Source organism: Natrix helvetica (assembly GCF_964273705.1).
Source record: "Natrix helvetica genome assembly, chromosome: 1".
Classification (NCBI taxonomy): domain Eukaryota; kingdom Metazoa; phylum Chordata; class Lepidosauria; order Squamata; family Natricidae; genus Natrix; species Natrix helvetica.
Window position 1 is genome coordinate 247,450,716 of NC_138548.1, and position 14,907 is coordinate 247,465,622.

A 14,907-nucleotide genomic window follows, 5' to 3' on the forward strand; every position below is an offset into this window, starting at 1 on the left:
ACTTTGCCATCAAAGGTTAAGTCTTCAACACCCCCTGGCGGTGCGGAATTCTCCCTAGATGGAAAAAGGCAAAGCCAAAGGCGAATTCGAGGAAGCCAATTTGATGTTGCCACGCAAAGGCCAATGATGCAACCCCAGCATCCCCTGGTTCAACAACCAGCTTTGCAACCAGAGCAACAAATCATTCCTCAGCAGGTATTCACAGTCACCCCCTTGACTGGTGAGTCCAAATTAAAGGAGTCAGGAGAGAATTATAAAGCCTGGGTCAGTGAAATTGCGCTCTTGCTTCGAAGAGAAGGCACATATTCCATGGTTTTTAATCCTCCCCGTCAACCCTGGACACCTGCGATAAGAGACCTCGAAAACAGAGCAATCACGACTTTACTCATGTCAATGGAAATTGAGATCCAAGGTATCTTTCCACCTGATGCAACTGCCCAAGAAATATGGGCTATTTTGGAAGATTGCTACAGGCCCGTTTCAATTGAATCCTCATGTTTGCTCATGTCCGAGTTCCATGGTTCGAAGTTGAAACCTGGTGAACGAATTGGTGGACATTTGACCAAACTGAAAAGAATGAGAAGTGAATTGAGACAAAATGGCCATGTAATCGATGATATCCAAATGATTAGCATCATCATTAACTCATTGAATTATGAATGGAAAGATGCTGTTGCAAAGATTAACTACGTGCCTATTGCTCAATGCACAGTTAACCACGTTTGCAGACTTTTAGTGGAAGACGAAGCTATCAGGTTAGCTACCCCACATCTGCAACGACCTCCAGCGTCAAAGGCTCCAGCCAGACGTCCCTTCCGAGGAAGAGGCTACGCTCCAAGGATGCCAAAATGCTACACCTGCAACCGTGTGGGACATGACACCCGGGATTGTCCCCAACGAGTTCCAGCTCCCGCCACGTACCAGCCCAGAGGAACAGATTCCAGAGGCAGAGGTAGAGGCGGAAGACAAGGTCGTCGTGGTCCAAGGCGTGATTCACAAGCTCCACTTGTGACACTGGCCATAACCAACGTTCCACAACCTGATCCAAAGTTCGACAGACGTCTTTTGTGGACTTTAGATAGTGGAGCAGTTGTGCACGTTACCCACAGAAGGGAACTTTTCACAGAGATGGGCGAACCAGAGCCCGAGTATCGAGAACTGTATTCCTTCACCAACCACACTTGCAAGGTTATGGGAGAAGGAACTGTTTACATTGAAGAGCTCGATACACACATCCCTGATGTTTATTACATACCTTCAGCAACCAGTAATTTGCTTAGTCAAAGTCACTTGTCTAGAGAGTTAAAGTTCCAGGTTCACCACCTCGAAAAAGCAAGTTACTTAGTTAAAGATGGTGATATTGTTGCTGAAACTATGCTGATTGGTGGTGTTTATTACTTAAAGCCAAAGCCTAAAGGGCAAGCACAGGCAAGTATGCAAACTCCAAAAAGGCACAACGTAAACCCAGAGAGAGTTGTCCCAGAGAGAGAAAACGTTACTGTGCCAAAGGCTCCTAAAGCCAACAAACAAAGAAAACAGAAACAGATTGCTCAGAGCAAGCCTGAGGGTCCTCATGAAACTGTTAATGTTGAGAATTCACTAACTGGTAAACCTTTGCATTCCAGGTGTATTCACAAGTGGCACAGAAGATTGGGGCATGCCAGTTTCCGTGTTCTTAGAAAGATGCCGGAGTTCGCAAAAGGTTTGGATCTAAAGGGGTGTAAGGTGTTTTTGGATTGTGCGGTTTGCAAAAAGGCGAAATCTAAGGCGGCTCCAATTCCAAAACACGCTACACGCCGGTCAACACGCATTTTTGATTTGGTACACACTGACATAGTGGGTCCTTTCCCACCAACACTTGGTGGCAGAAAGTATTTTTTAACAATTGTAGATAATCATTCTAGATATGGATTTGTATATCCTATGAGAGAGAAATCTGAGACCTTTCAGATCTTTAAAGACTTTGCAGCGTTTGTTTCTACACAATACCAAGTTCGCATCGCCAGAATCCAGAGTGACCGTGGTGCAGAATTCATGTCTCAGCGTTTTCAGGACTGGATGCGTAAGAATGGAATTCTTCATCAGACATCTGCTCCATATACACCGGCTCATAACGGAGTCGTAGAAAGAAGACAAGGGGTTCTACAAACCATGATGCGTTGTCTTCTAGAAGATGCCAATCTCAGTAACGCATACTGGGGTGAAGCAATCAAATATGCAAATTACATTGTCAACCGTACTTGGAGCAGTGTAATCAATCAAACTCCTTTCTACATGCTGTATGGCTACAAGCCTAATCTCAAGAACCTCCATATTTTTGGTTCATATGCTATGGTGAACACTCCCTTAAGTCAAAGAAGAAAGGGAGGTACAGTAGCAAAGAGACTGAGATTTATGGGTATTGATGATAATTCAAAATGGTACAAATTCATTGATACTAAACATGTGATTGTCATTTCACAATCTGCTAATTTTGAGGAAGATATTGACTGGTCCAGGATTCATTCCAATGATCCTGAAGTTTATTTTCCTAGAGATGGTGTTCCAGATGCCACGCAGCCTGATGACAATTCGCAGGCAGATGTTCCTTCTACCAGTTCTTCACAACCTGATGTTCCGTCTTCGCAAGCCGCGGATGCTGATGCTAGCGACGAACGTGAGGACGAGGATGATGATGATGATGAAGAAGAAGACTGGTCTGTTGTTCCTAGACGCTCCAAGAGGGCCACAAAAGGAATCCCTCCACAACGTTATTCATGGCAACTGACAAAAACACCAGTACCTTTGATTTGCAACGTTACTCTTCCTCCTGAGACATTCACACAAATCAAACAGCTTCCTGATTCAGAACAAGACAAATGGTATGATGCAATGCAGGATGAAATGGACAGTTTAAAGAAACTTAATGTATTCACACCTGCAAAACCTCCAGCAAACAAGAAAGTCATTGGCACCCGATGGGTCTACAGAATCAAGAAGAAACCAAATGGTGAGTCTTTATACAAAGCCAGACTTGTAGCTCAGGGTTTCGCTCAACGTTATCCTGAGGACTACACAAACACTTACTCACCAACAGTCAGAACTGAAAGTGTAAAAATTGCTTTAACCACTGCAACTATTCTTGGTTTAGAAGTTTTCCAATTTGATGTGGACACAGCTTATCTACATGCAGACCTAGATGAAGAGATCTACGTGAGAAGCCCTCCAGGATTCCGAAAGCAAGAAGGGGATACCTGGCTCCTGAACAAAAGTCTTTATGGTCTGAAACAGTCAGGTTTAATGTGGTATTTATGTCTTACTGACAAACTAAATTCAATGGGCTTTATTAAGTCCGAAACTGATGAATGCGTGTTCACAAAAAGATCTAACAATGCATATGAGATAATTCTTGTTTATGTTGATGATATTGTTTATATTGGTCCAAATAAGAAAATGAGTGAGATTTTTGCCAAAAGTTTGCAGAGATACTTCACACTAAAATCTTTAGGACACATTAGCACTTATTTAGGTGTTCAAATTGAAAAGACACAGAAGGGGTTTAGTCTTTCACAAGAAGAGAAAATTGACCACATTCTACATCATTGCAACATGAAAGATGCTAGCACAACAAAAACACCCATGCAAACAGATTTTCACAACTTAACACATGAACCAAGTCCTGAGTTCGAGGATCAAACACTCTATCGTTCAGTCATTGGTTCACTATTATACATTAGTAGTTGGACCAGACCTGACATCACACTTAGTGTTAATCTTTTATCACGACACGTAGGTAAGGCAACACAATTTCATTGGTCATGCATTAAGAAGTTGTTGAAATACCTAAAACACACTAAGCACATGAAGTTATTGCTAGAACCAACACACGCTGATCAACCAAAGCTGATTTGTTTTGTTGATTCCGACTGGGCGAGCGACAAGAAGTCACGCAAAAGCACTTCTGGTTACATGATGTTCCTAAATGGTTGTCCTGTTTACTGGCAAGTGAGAAAACAGAGTTTTGTTTCATGTTCATCTACTGAAGCTGAATATGCTTGTGTTTCAGATGCTTGTAATTCTCTAACGTGGTTTGATGCTTTGATCACAGATATCTGGACACGTCCGATTCGACCAATCACCGTGATGGAAGATAATGTATCTGTTGTTTATATTTCTGAGTCACATTTTACAGGTTCTAGGTCCAGACACATTGACATTCGTTATCAAAACACAAAGCAATTAGTTAAGCAAGGTTTTGTTAAATTGCAATATGTTTCTACACATGATCAGATCGCAGACATGCTTAACAAACCACTCGCCGCAAATCAACACGAGTATCTGCGAAAGAAGATGTGCCTTAATTGATGATTTGATGATGTCAGCCCAGACTAGCAAAAGAAGGGGTGTCACGATGTTAAAAAGTTTGCTAAGCCTGAACTGCCTAAACTGACATTCAAGAGTTAAACTAAGAAAGCTTTATTGCGCAGGTCATAAAACAAAATGTTATCTGAAAGTGATTTATTGCGCACGCGTTACACATTCCAAATTCCTCTCTCTTTTGTTCGGCAGCCAACTTTGGCAAACGTAGCTTTCATTATCAAAATGTAACCAATTAGTTATTTTCTGTTTCATTTACTTTTATTATTTTATTATTAAAGTTTGTTTATTAATTAGAATTCTTAAAAGACTTATTTTTTCTCAATATCTCAAAAGATATGCGGAAGGGAATCAGCTACGGTCCATTGATCTCCAACAGGGTGTTTTTCCCCTGACAGAGAGTTGCAGGCAAGACTCCATCAGCAGGTTCTGTATATATAAAGCAAGAAATTCCTTTGTGGTAGAATTCTCTCCAACAAATATGTCCGCAGATTTTTGTATTATAGTTTTGTGCCACTTTCAAAAGCAATCAATTAGACTAGCTATAGTGTTTTTTTTTCTCTTAAGGGCATCATGCTATAAGACAGGGGTCAGCAAACTGTGACTCTGGAGCCGCATGTGGCTCTTTCCTCCCTCTGCTCCGGCTCCGTCACCGGTCGGCGCCACAATTTTGAGGAGTTTCCGGTGGCGGGGGGGGGGAGAGAGAAGCACAGTGCGCTAGGAGAAGACTCTATTGCAAGGGGAGGGTTTTCCAGTTGTCTCCACAATTGATAGGGCTTTCAGTTATGACAGGTACAGGAAAAAGTACCTTTGTGGCTCCCGGTGTTTTGTTTTCTGTGGGAAACGGGTCCAAATGGCTCTTTGAGTGTTTAAGTTTGCCGGCCACTGCTAATATAAGAGATCAGTATGAATGCATCATTGTCCATCAGTGTCACCATTACAACATTATGAAGGTTAATAAATATTGCACAGTCAACCTCCACTGTTTTGGAGGCTTTGAACCCATAGAGTTTTGTCCTGAGCAGAACTCATCGTTCCTGGTTCAGTAAAAACTTGTACATAACATAGATCAAGCTTTGTGTGGCATAAGACAGACTTTGAAGATGAACTATGTATAAATGATGATGTAATTGCTAAAATGTATAAACTTTTATTGAAATTTGAAACAGAAGAACAAGTGAAAGGTATGTTAAAATGGCTAACAAGTCTGGATACAACGTACTGATGAAACAGTGGGAAAATGTATGGTTAAAAGGACTTATGTTAGAACATAAAAGAGAATTTTTATAAAATGATGTGCCATTGGTGTAGGAAGTCCAGAAAAATTGTCTAGAATGTGTAGAGGTAATTCAGATTTATGTTGGAAATATGAACAACACGAATGATCAGTTTATCATGACTGGTGAACTTTTAAAAAATCCAGAAATTTCTGGGTTCAAATATATGTAATGATGCAAAACATGTTAAACATTAGCAATGAAATAAAATCAGAACTTTTGGTTCTGCTAGGAATAATGGGCAGTCAATTAGAAAATAGATAAAGAAGATTATTATATGTGATTATTGCCACAAAAGTGGAAAGACTCTAAAACAGTGAGAGAAAACATTTTTCTGCTCAGATGCCAAAAGGGCTCGCAAGCGTGCCTACACCCATAATGCAATGCCCTCCCCCCGCAGATGCATGCACAACCCCACCCCATGCTCCCCCCCTCCCGCACATACATGCAAGCCTCATTGAAGTCTCAGAACTTCTGGTAGGCCTGTTTGGCCCATTTTTCGTCATCCACAGACTCTGGAGGCTTTCCTGAAGCCTCGGGAGGGCAAAAATGGCCTCCTCGACCCTCCGGAAAGCCGAAAATCAGCTGGCCAGAACTAACTTCCGGTTTGCTCGGAGGGTCATTTTAAGCATTCCGAAGGCTTCAGGGACCGTCCGAGGCTTCCCTGATGCCTTCGGAGCGCTTAAAACGACCCTGCGAGCAACCCGGAAGTCACTTCCGGTTTGCTCGGAGGGTGGTTTTAAGCGCTCCGAAGGCTTCAGGGACCATCCGAGGCTTCCCTGATGCCTTCGGAGCGCTTAAAACCACCCTCCGAGCAAAGCATTCCGAAGGCTTCAGGGACCGTCTGAGGCTTCCCTGATGCCTTCGGAGCGCTTAAAACGACGCTCTGAGCAAACCGGAAGTCACTTCCGGTTTGCTCGGAGGGTGGTTTTAAGCGCTCCGAAGGCTTCAGGGAAGCCTCCAGACAGTCCCTGAAGCCTCCGGAGGGCCTCCGGGGGGTCAGGGGAGGCTCTTTTCGCCCTCCCCAGGCTCCTATAAAGCCCCTGGAGCCTGGGGAGGGCAAAAAAAACATCTAAAAATGGGTGGGGTCGCGCGCACTGAGGGGTCGCGCGTTGCATTATGGGTGCGGCACGCTCGCACTCAACCCCCCTGCGCTCCCCCCACTTGTGGCACGCGAGCCAAAAAAGGTTCGCCATCACTGATCTAGTCTATGGTGTGTTTCTTGGCTGCTTGTTCCCTTACTGTTCACACTTGATGTACAGAACCAAAAAGAAAAATAAATCAAGAATAAATAGCTTGCTTTAATGTTTTACCCTGTTCTAAATATCCTGCTGTTTGATTCCGGTCACTTTACCTTTTGGCTGGAAAGAATGGATGCAAATAACTTATATCCATTAACAAAATCTCACATTTGCTTTAAAAAAAAAAAACTTTGTTTATCCCATGGAAGTGTATAATGTACTCTTCATATCCCTGTAAATATTTGGTCACACATGGTGATCTTTCTCTATCCGGCTTAGGAGAAGATATACAAGAATATTTTTTTTATGTCTTCACAGTCAGAAATGGAAACAGATTTTTTCCTCGTCGATTTCTTTGCTGTAAACTATTCAGTAAACTGATTTGATACATGATTATACACAAAACAGCAGAATACTGAGTAAATCATTCATAGTGAAGACACACAGCAATAGGAAAGGACATTTTTCATATTTTAATTTTATCTGTTTGCAGTGCTTGTATTCCACTATCATACAATACAATAGCAGAGTTGGAAGGGACCTTGGAGGTCTTCTAGTCCAACCCCCTGCCTAGGCAGGAAACCCTATACCGTTTCATACAAATGGCTATCCAACATCTTTTTTTTTTAAAGGAAGTTTATTAAAAACTTTAAGAGAATATATTATATACACACACAAACAGTGACACATGGTGTCAACTTTGTCCAAAAAGTTAAATTATATTTATTTCAACAACGGTTTAGCGAGATCCTGTATGACTGCAGAATTCAATGCCGTACGGGTGCTAATCTTGACGTGTTTGCTGCTGGCGTGTTTATTTTTGATAGTCATCTGCTTTATAAGGTCACCGTTTACCAACATCACATTCTTTGCCATATGCTGCATCACAGGAATAAGAGTGTCTTCAGTATAATACATGTAGTGTTGAAGAATTGGTGTCCACTCTCCCTCTTCCAGAACTTTAGTAGACAAACAAAACGCTGCAGCTGCAATCTGGGAGGGAGGATAATGTACCATTTCATAATCCACCAGTGCAAGCTCCATCAGGTATTTTGCCAATGAATGCTGCTCTATATCTGCCTCTCCAATTTTTGATGCCCTCCTTAGGAAATGCAGTGGAAGAGGGCGACCAAGGTTAAAATCCAGTGACCGTAAGATTTTCATTTCCATTTGCCTGATTTGTAAGTTGGTGTAAGTATGATCTGTCACATAGGCAAAATCACCAATTTCTGGTGGAAACATTTCTTCATATTTGCTAGCAATGAACATGGCTGTTACACCAACCAGTTGTAGCATCCTTTTGGCTATTTTGTTATTCTGAAGCAACCGATCTATTATGGCAACCGTCATGTACATGGTCTCTTGCAACAGTTTGAATTTCATCTGAACTTGCACAAGCCAGTCAATTAGGATGGCCCGCATATTTCCAGTAATTTCCTGACCTGCCAAGTAGTCTGCTTTCACCGATTGCTGACCCTCAAGAACTTTCAAGTAGTTGTAGATATCCTTAACATATTCACTGCAAAGGTTTGGATCAGACACGTCATCTGTATCTACATCTTTCACTTCAAGTAGTACATCCGAGAAAGCCTTGCATAATATGTCCTCCGCTGGAGCACAGCCAGATGTTTCCATGGGGCTTGGGGATAGAGGCTCCAGCTTAACAGGTTCTGGAATTGGCTTTTCTTCTTTCACAGGTTGAATTGGTTTTTCAGTAGGTTTTGTGATTTTCCGAGTAATCGCTTTGTCCACGGCTGTAGGCTTCAACATTTCCTTTTTCGCTACGTCTTTACACTGGGGCTCACAAGCTTTGTTGCCGATGTCTCCCAAAGCAGTCCTAGGCCTCAAACCTGGTTTGCTAGCAGCAACCCCTCGCTTACTGAGGGCCATCGCAGGTTTTGTTTTGTTCTCAGCATTGACTTTTGTGTTCCGGGTGACCCGCAAAGCCATGGTCTAGGCTGGATTCCTGAGATCCTCACGACCGGCTTGCTCCGATTCGCTCCCTTTCTCGCCCAGGACCAAAAGACAGCCGATTGCTGCTGCAGCTGCACGAGTGCGATATCGCTATCCAACATCTTCTTAAAGACTTCCAGTGTTGGGGCATTCACAACTTCTGGAGGCATTTTCTGTTCCACTGATTAATTGTTCTAACTGTCAGGAAGTTTCTCCTCAGTTCTAAGTTGCTTCTCTCATTGATTAGTTTCCACTCATTGCTTCTTGTTCTACCCTCAGGTGCCTTGGAGAATAGTTTCACTCCCTCTTCTTTGTGGCAATCATATATTTATGCAGCCACATAACTTGTAAATGTATTCTAACACAAACAGAAAACCTGCAGCTTTCAACATAGCGGTACTTTGTTGCAAGTAAATCCTGTTGTTTTTCACAGGGCTAATTTTGAAGTTGAAACACAAAGGACCAGGCTGATTGGGTAGAATAAAATTCCTGTCAGCTTCATTTTATGTATGTTTACTTGAAATTACTACTTTTGAACGTCTGGCCCCCGTGGATCGGGTACGCAATTTGGGCGTCCTTCTGGATACCCGGCTGTCCATGGATGACCATGTGACAGCCGTTGCCAGGGGGGCGTTCCACCAGGTTCGCCTGGTGCGCCAATTGTGTCCCCTATTGGACCGGAGCGCCCTCCGCACAGTCACTCATGCGCTTGTGACGTCCTGGCTAGACTACTGTAGCACTCTCTACATGGGGCTCCCCTTGAGATGCACCCGAAGGCTGCAGCTGGTTCAGAATGTGGCCGCGCGGGCAGTCTCGGGAGTCTCTAGCTACTCCCACGTAACACCTCTCCTGCGCGGGCTACACTGGCTACCTGTGGCTTTTCGGGTGCGCTTCAAGGTGTTGACCATCATTTTTAAGGCGCTCCATGGCACAGGACCTAGTTATTTGCGAGATCGTATCCTGCCCCATACATCCCTCTGGCCGATTCGCTCACACAGAGAGGGACTCCTCCGGGTGCCATCCACTAGGCTGTGCCAGCGGGCGACGCCTAGGGGAAGGGCCTTCTCTGTGATGGGCCCGACCCTCTGGAATGACCTCCCCCCCGACATTAGAATGACTACGGATCTCCACTCCTTCTGTCAGAAACTTAAAACCCACCTATTCCAGCTAGCCGGCTTGGCCTAATTCCACCTATCCCACCTCAGTCCTATTTCTAAATTTTTAAGATTGGTTTTAAGGTCTGTTTTTTTAATTTTTATAAATTGTACAGGGGTTGTTTAATTGGATTTTTACCTATGTGTTTGATTGTTTGTATGTTTTTAATTTTTTCCTGTACACCGCTCCGAGTCCCTCCGGGGAGAGGGGGCGGTCTAGAAATTTAATAAATTATTATTATTATTATTATTATTATTATTATTATTATTATTATTATTATTATTATTATTATTATTACTTGTCTATGGAATATAATACAATTTTCTTTCAACTGAACATGCTTAAGACATAAGACAGCATTATTTAAAAAAATATTTTTAAACATAAAAGACAACATAAAAAAGTCTCATCCATTACATACAGCATGTCGTTTGGTTACAACCTTTTGTGCATCTATATTTTCAATTACGTATACAGTCACAAATTTTCCATCTAATATGACTAGGTACCTCACTTTCATTGTACATCATATATTCAATTACAGTTAATATTTCTTTCCTTTCAACAAACCTAATTCCCTTGCATTCTTGATTGTCTGTTTAATAACAATATACCTTTATGTAATCACTTATCTCATTCTGATTATTTTTACAGTATATTTTTTTTTACCAACTATTCATGTTTATACATCACTACTTTCAATTATGCATAATCCCGCTAATCATCCATCAAGTATGCCTATGTTCATTGTTGTCCTTGTACATCATACATTCAAATAAAAAATATCATTCCTTCATTTTTAAACAAAGTATTCTAAATGCTCACTTCATAGATATACTAATCTTTCATTACTTCCTTATTAAACTATTTATCAACAAGATATCTTTATAATATACATCACTACCTAGAATTATGCATAATATCACCAATCATCTATTAAATGTACATACATTCATTATTATCCTTATCCTTCATTTTAAAACAAAGTATTCTAAATTATTCAATTCATATATATATGTTACTGTGAAAGTCCGAAATCTGGTGAATGTCGACATTCACATAGTTGCTTGGTGTATATCCGAAACATTTGCTAAATACCCTTATCCTCTCGACACCCTTACCCTAATACCCTTACCCTAATACCTCGGCTCCTCGCTTCCTTTTAAGCATCTTCTATTCGCGGGCTTTTTTAAAAAAAAACCTGCGATCCTGCGCCGTTAGAACGAGTAGTTTCCAGGACCGCGAATTGAAAAGCGAAAGGAAAGCGTTACGCTGAAATTTCGGACTTTCACAGTAACAATATGTCACCGTGAAAGACCGAAATTGGTATGTGTCGACATTCACCGGTGAATGTCGACATTCACCAACATTCACCGGTGAATGTCGACATTCACCAGATTTCGGTCTTTCACGGTGACATATATGTCAGTCTTTCATTGTATCGTTATTAATCTATTTAACAACATAATTGTATTATCACTTATCTCCTTCAATTAAAACATAAATAAAACATAGACAGTATTTTTTGCTGGATTTTTAAAGTCTGCAAACTATTTCCCTATTCATTTCATCCAGTAATAAACAAAATGGGAGGTAATAGGAAAGGGACAGAAAGCTCCACTATCTGGCATGTACACACCACTATTCTGTTTAACTTGTAACATTCAGTAACATCACTGGAAACATTAAACTCTTCAAGAATATTAGACATTCCAATGATGTGTTTACACAACATTCATGGTTAACATAACTGTGGTTAACTTAACTAACCCAATATGCTGGGATCGCAAATTAAGCTGAACAAGGAACTAATTGCAATGAGAGAGATTTATTAGACACAGTAATCTGAACTATGGTTAGCCAATTTATGATCCATTTTGTGTGAACTCTGTCAAACCATTTCATTTTCGTCATCTCCAAATTTACCTGGAAGTAAATTTCTCTGTATTCAATGAAGGTTAGGGTTTCCTGCCTAGGCAGGGGGTTGGACTAGAAGACCTCCAAGGTCCCTCCCAACTCTACTATTGTATTGTATTGTATTGTATTTCCAGGAAAATATGCACAAGAATATAATTTTGTTTGTAAGGTAGCAATCCAATTGTTTACCCCATAATAAAAACAACACTAACGTATGTTTAGAAAAGGTAAATAAGCTTTTAATTCTGGCCCAAATCTTCTCAATCGGGCAGTTGCCTTTCCAAAGACTATTGGTGGGGTTAATCCCTCTTCACTTGTTATGTCTCATACTTTTTATTCTATTATCCTTGGTATTCCTTGTTATAATTTAAATGTCATTTTGGAGTTAGAAGAAAGAGCCAAAAGAGTAGTTATCTGCCCTAGTTCCACCCCTCAAAGTGGGATTTGGAGCAGAAAGTCAAGGCAAGAACATTAAATCTAAGCTGTAAATGCTGCTAGCTCAGGAGACAGATGTCAGAATTTATGTGTATTACAGCCCATCACCACAACGCTACTCCATCATAATCTTTTATTTTTAATGGCAGTTTCTTTACTGCTCCAGATATCCTTCACTGCTGAACTAATTGGCACATAATTACTGTAACAATCTGACAACATGAATGAGTAACAAGGCGGTTTGATGTGGAAATAATTGGATGGAATATTATATGTAGACAAGGTGATTGGTCTTGGAAAGATGAAGAAAGAAACTAAAGGATCCCTTGTCCGGAAACACAGGACTGAAAAGAACAAGATGAAAGCTGAGAAGAGATCAAAGCATCCAGTTCCTCCCAAACAATGAAGTAGAAGCTCCGCTAGCAGTTGAACAGAGGGCAGTGTTTTCTTTGGAATGTTCTTTCTACTGTACTGCAGCCCACATGTAAATTGGAGAGATTAGAATGGATTTCCAGGTGTCCCAATCCTGACAAAAGAAACTTGCATGGTGTGTGATTAAAGGAAACTCATCCATCATTGAAGCCTCTGCAGGATGTTTGTATGGTGAAAGCATATCTAAGAGCAGAGACATTATTTTGATCTAAGGATAGGCCTTTATGTTCATTTTGAAACACATTCCTTTTGTTGGCTTTAGCCTATCTTGACTCTGCCCTAGAGTTTTGTTATTCTCTGCTAAAGGGAATAGGAGTAGAATATGGACTCATCCATTGGTGAACAACCCAATGTCAACTCGTGAAGCTTTCCTGACCTGCTCCCGAGTTGCCATAGGCAGGGGGATGGGGAATCAAGCCTCGCAGCTGCATTGAGGAATTTGCACCTCAGTCAAAATAAAACACATCCCAGAATATGATTGATGACACATCTTGGGGTAGGGGGAAACATGGTCAGAGGCAAGGTGTGAACTGAGTGAAGTCAGAGCTGGCTTCATTTGGTCTGTGCTGACATGGTGCTCCTAATAAACGACTGGATTTTTCTTCAAACTTTGCTTGAGGCTCCTGCTTTAATTAATGCATCGGTCAACCCTGACACCCATAGGACACTCCTCTAGGAACCTGGGATTTTAAATTATCCTGCCTGACTTCTTTTATAGATAGAAACTTTTTCAGAAATATATATCTTTGATATTTGAGCCCAAGACAGCTCCTGGATCACTGTTCCTCAAATTCAACAAATTTAAAGTATGTGGACTTCAACTCCCAGATTTCCCAATCCCATGGTGGGGAGTTGAAGTCCACACATTTTAAAGTTACTGGGGTTGAGAAACACTATTCTATATCACAAACAACCTTTGCCAATTGCAGTGAAATTACATTTATGACCATATAATTACAATTTAATTGAAATTAGAGAAAAGGGGGATTAGCTAAACAGAAGAATGATGACTATGTAATTCCATTTAATTGAAGGTAGAAGAGAAAGTGATTGGCTAATCAGAAGAGTTCTAATTAGAGGAGCCGACTGGCACCAATAAACAAACTCTCATTGTGCTTCAAATCTCCGCAACAAATGTTCTGTATGGGATCAATAGGAAAATAATAATTTGTCACTAACCACTGTGAACCCACACAGATTTATAGCTCTTCCTATTATGTGAGTTAAGAATGAGACAAAGATTACTCAGAAACATGAGAGAATTGAATTTACAACGCTCCACAGAACTGATAGCCAAAGAGTTTAGTATTCAGGATGTCTCTCCGCCTGTTCTAACTGAGGCTTCCCAAGAGCATGAAGCAAACTCCTTTTCCTGACAAAACCCCCTTTTATTAATTTACTGTGAATTTTGTTCATTCACATCCAGCAAAGTCTTTCAAGGCAGGATTTACAGTCACCGACCTTATCTGGCTTGGAGAGCTGACAGGCTAATACCTGCAACATTTGGCAAGGAGTCTCGGAGAGTCACGAACCAATTAAGCAAACTAATTGACTTTTGCAAACTCCACTCCCCTTTAGTTCCTCTTTTATTTCCTCTGGGAGGTGCCATTCAGTGGTGGGTTTCTGCCGGTTCGCACCGGTTTGGGCAAACCGGATCGTGAATGGACCCGGAAGTAACCGGACCCGGAAGTAACTTCTGGGAACCGGAACCGGCCCTGTCGCTCGATCGCCCTTACCGTCCTGATGCAGCTCACTCGCTCCCCTGCCCATCCACACTAAACTAGGCTAGCCCAGCCTGCCGCTCACTGATTGGCTGGAGTCCAGCCAATCAGTGAGCGGGCTGGAGGCGACCCATTTAAAAGCAGGTCCTCCATTTCAAAACTCCCTTCCCTTTGCCTTCCAGGAGCTTGCTGCTTCCCTCAGGTAAGCAACTAAGGGCGAGGGAGGTGGCGGGAGGCTAGTTTCCACGAGGGAAGGCCTTTGGGCCTTCCCTCGCTGAAGCGGCGGAAGTGGGGGGCTGGCGTGGGCGGCAGGAGGCAAGCTTCCATGAGGGAAGGCCTTCGGGCCTTCCCTCGCTGAAGCGGCGGACCGGCGGGGCGGCGGGGGCAGCAGGAGGCAAGTTTCCACGAGGGAAGGCCTTC

The 14,907-nt window shown here is 41.9% G+C and overlaps 2 protein-coding genes across 2 annotated transcripts in view; one reads left to right on the forward strand and one right to left on the reverse strand.

Annotated features, from left to right (window-relative positions):
- Window positions 1-14,907, forward strand: part of LLGL2 (LLGL scribble cell polarity complex component 2) — a 377,463-nt gene that overhangs the window by 248,759 nt on the left and 113,797 nt on the right. The gene's annotated exons all lie outside the window — the stretch shown is intronic.
- On the reverse strand, window positions 7,531-8,931 carry LOC309382629 (G2/mitotic-specific cyclin-B1-like). The gene has a single exon (XM_081934338.1). It carries the CDS (start codon window positions 8,822-8,824, stop codon window positions 7,598-7,600), a length of 1,227 nt encoding a protein of 408 aa, XP_081790464.1. The 5' UTR covers window positions 8,825-8,931; the 3' UTR covers window positions 7,531-7,597.

Bases quoted from the DNA above. Each gene is read 5' to 3' on its own strand.
- LOC309382629 (XM_081934338.1), bottom strand. From the start codon at position 8,824: ATGGCTTTGCGGGTCACCCGGAACACAAAAGTCAATGCTGAGAACAAA.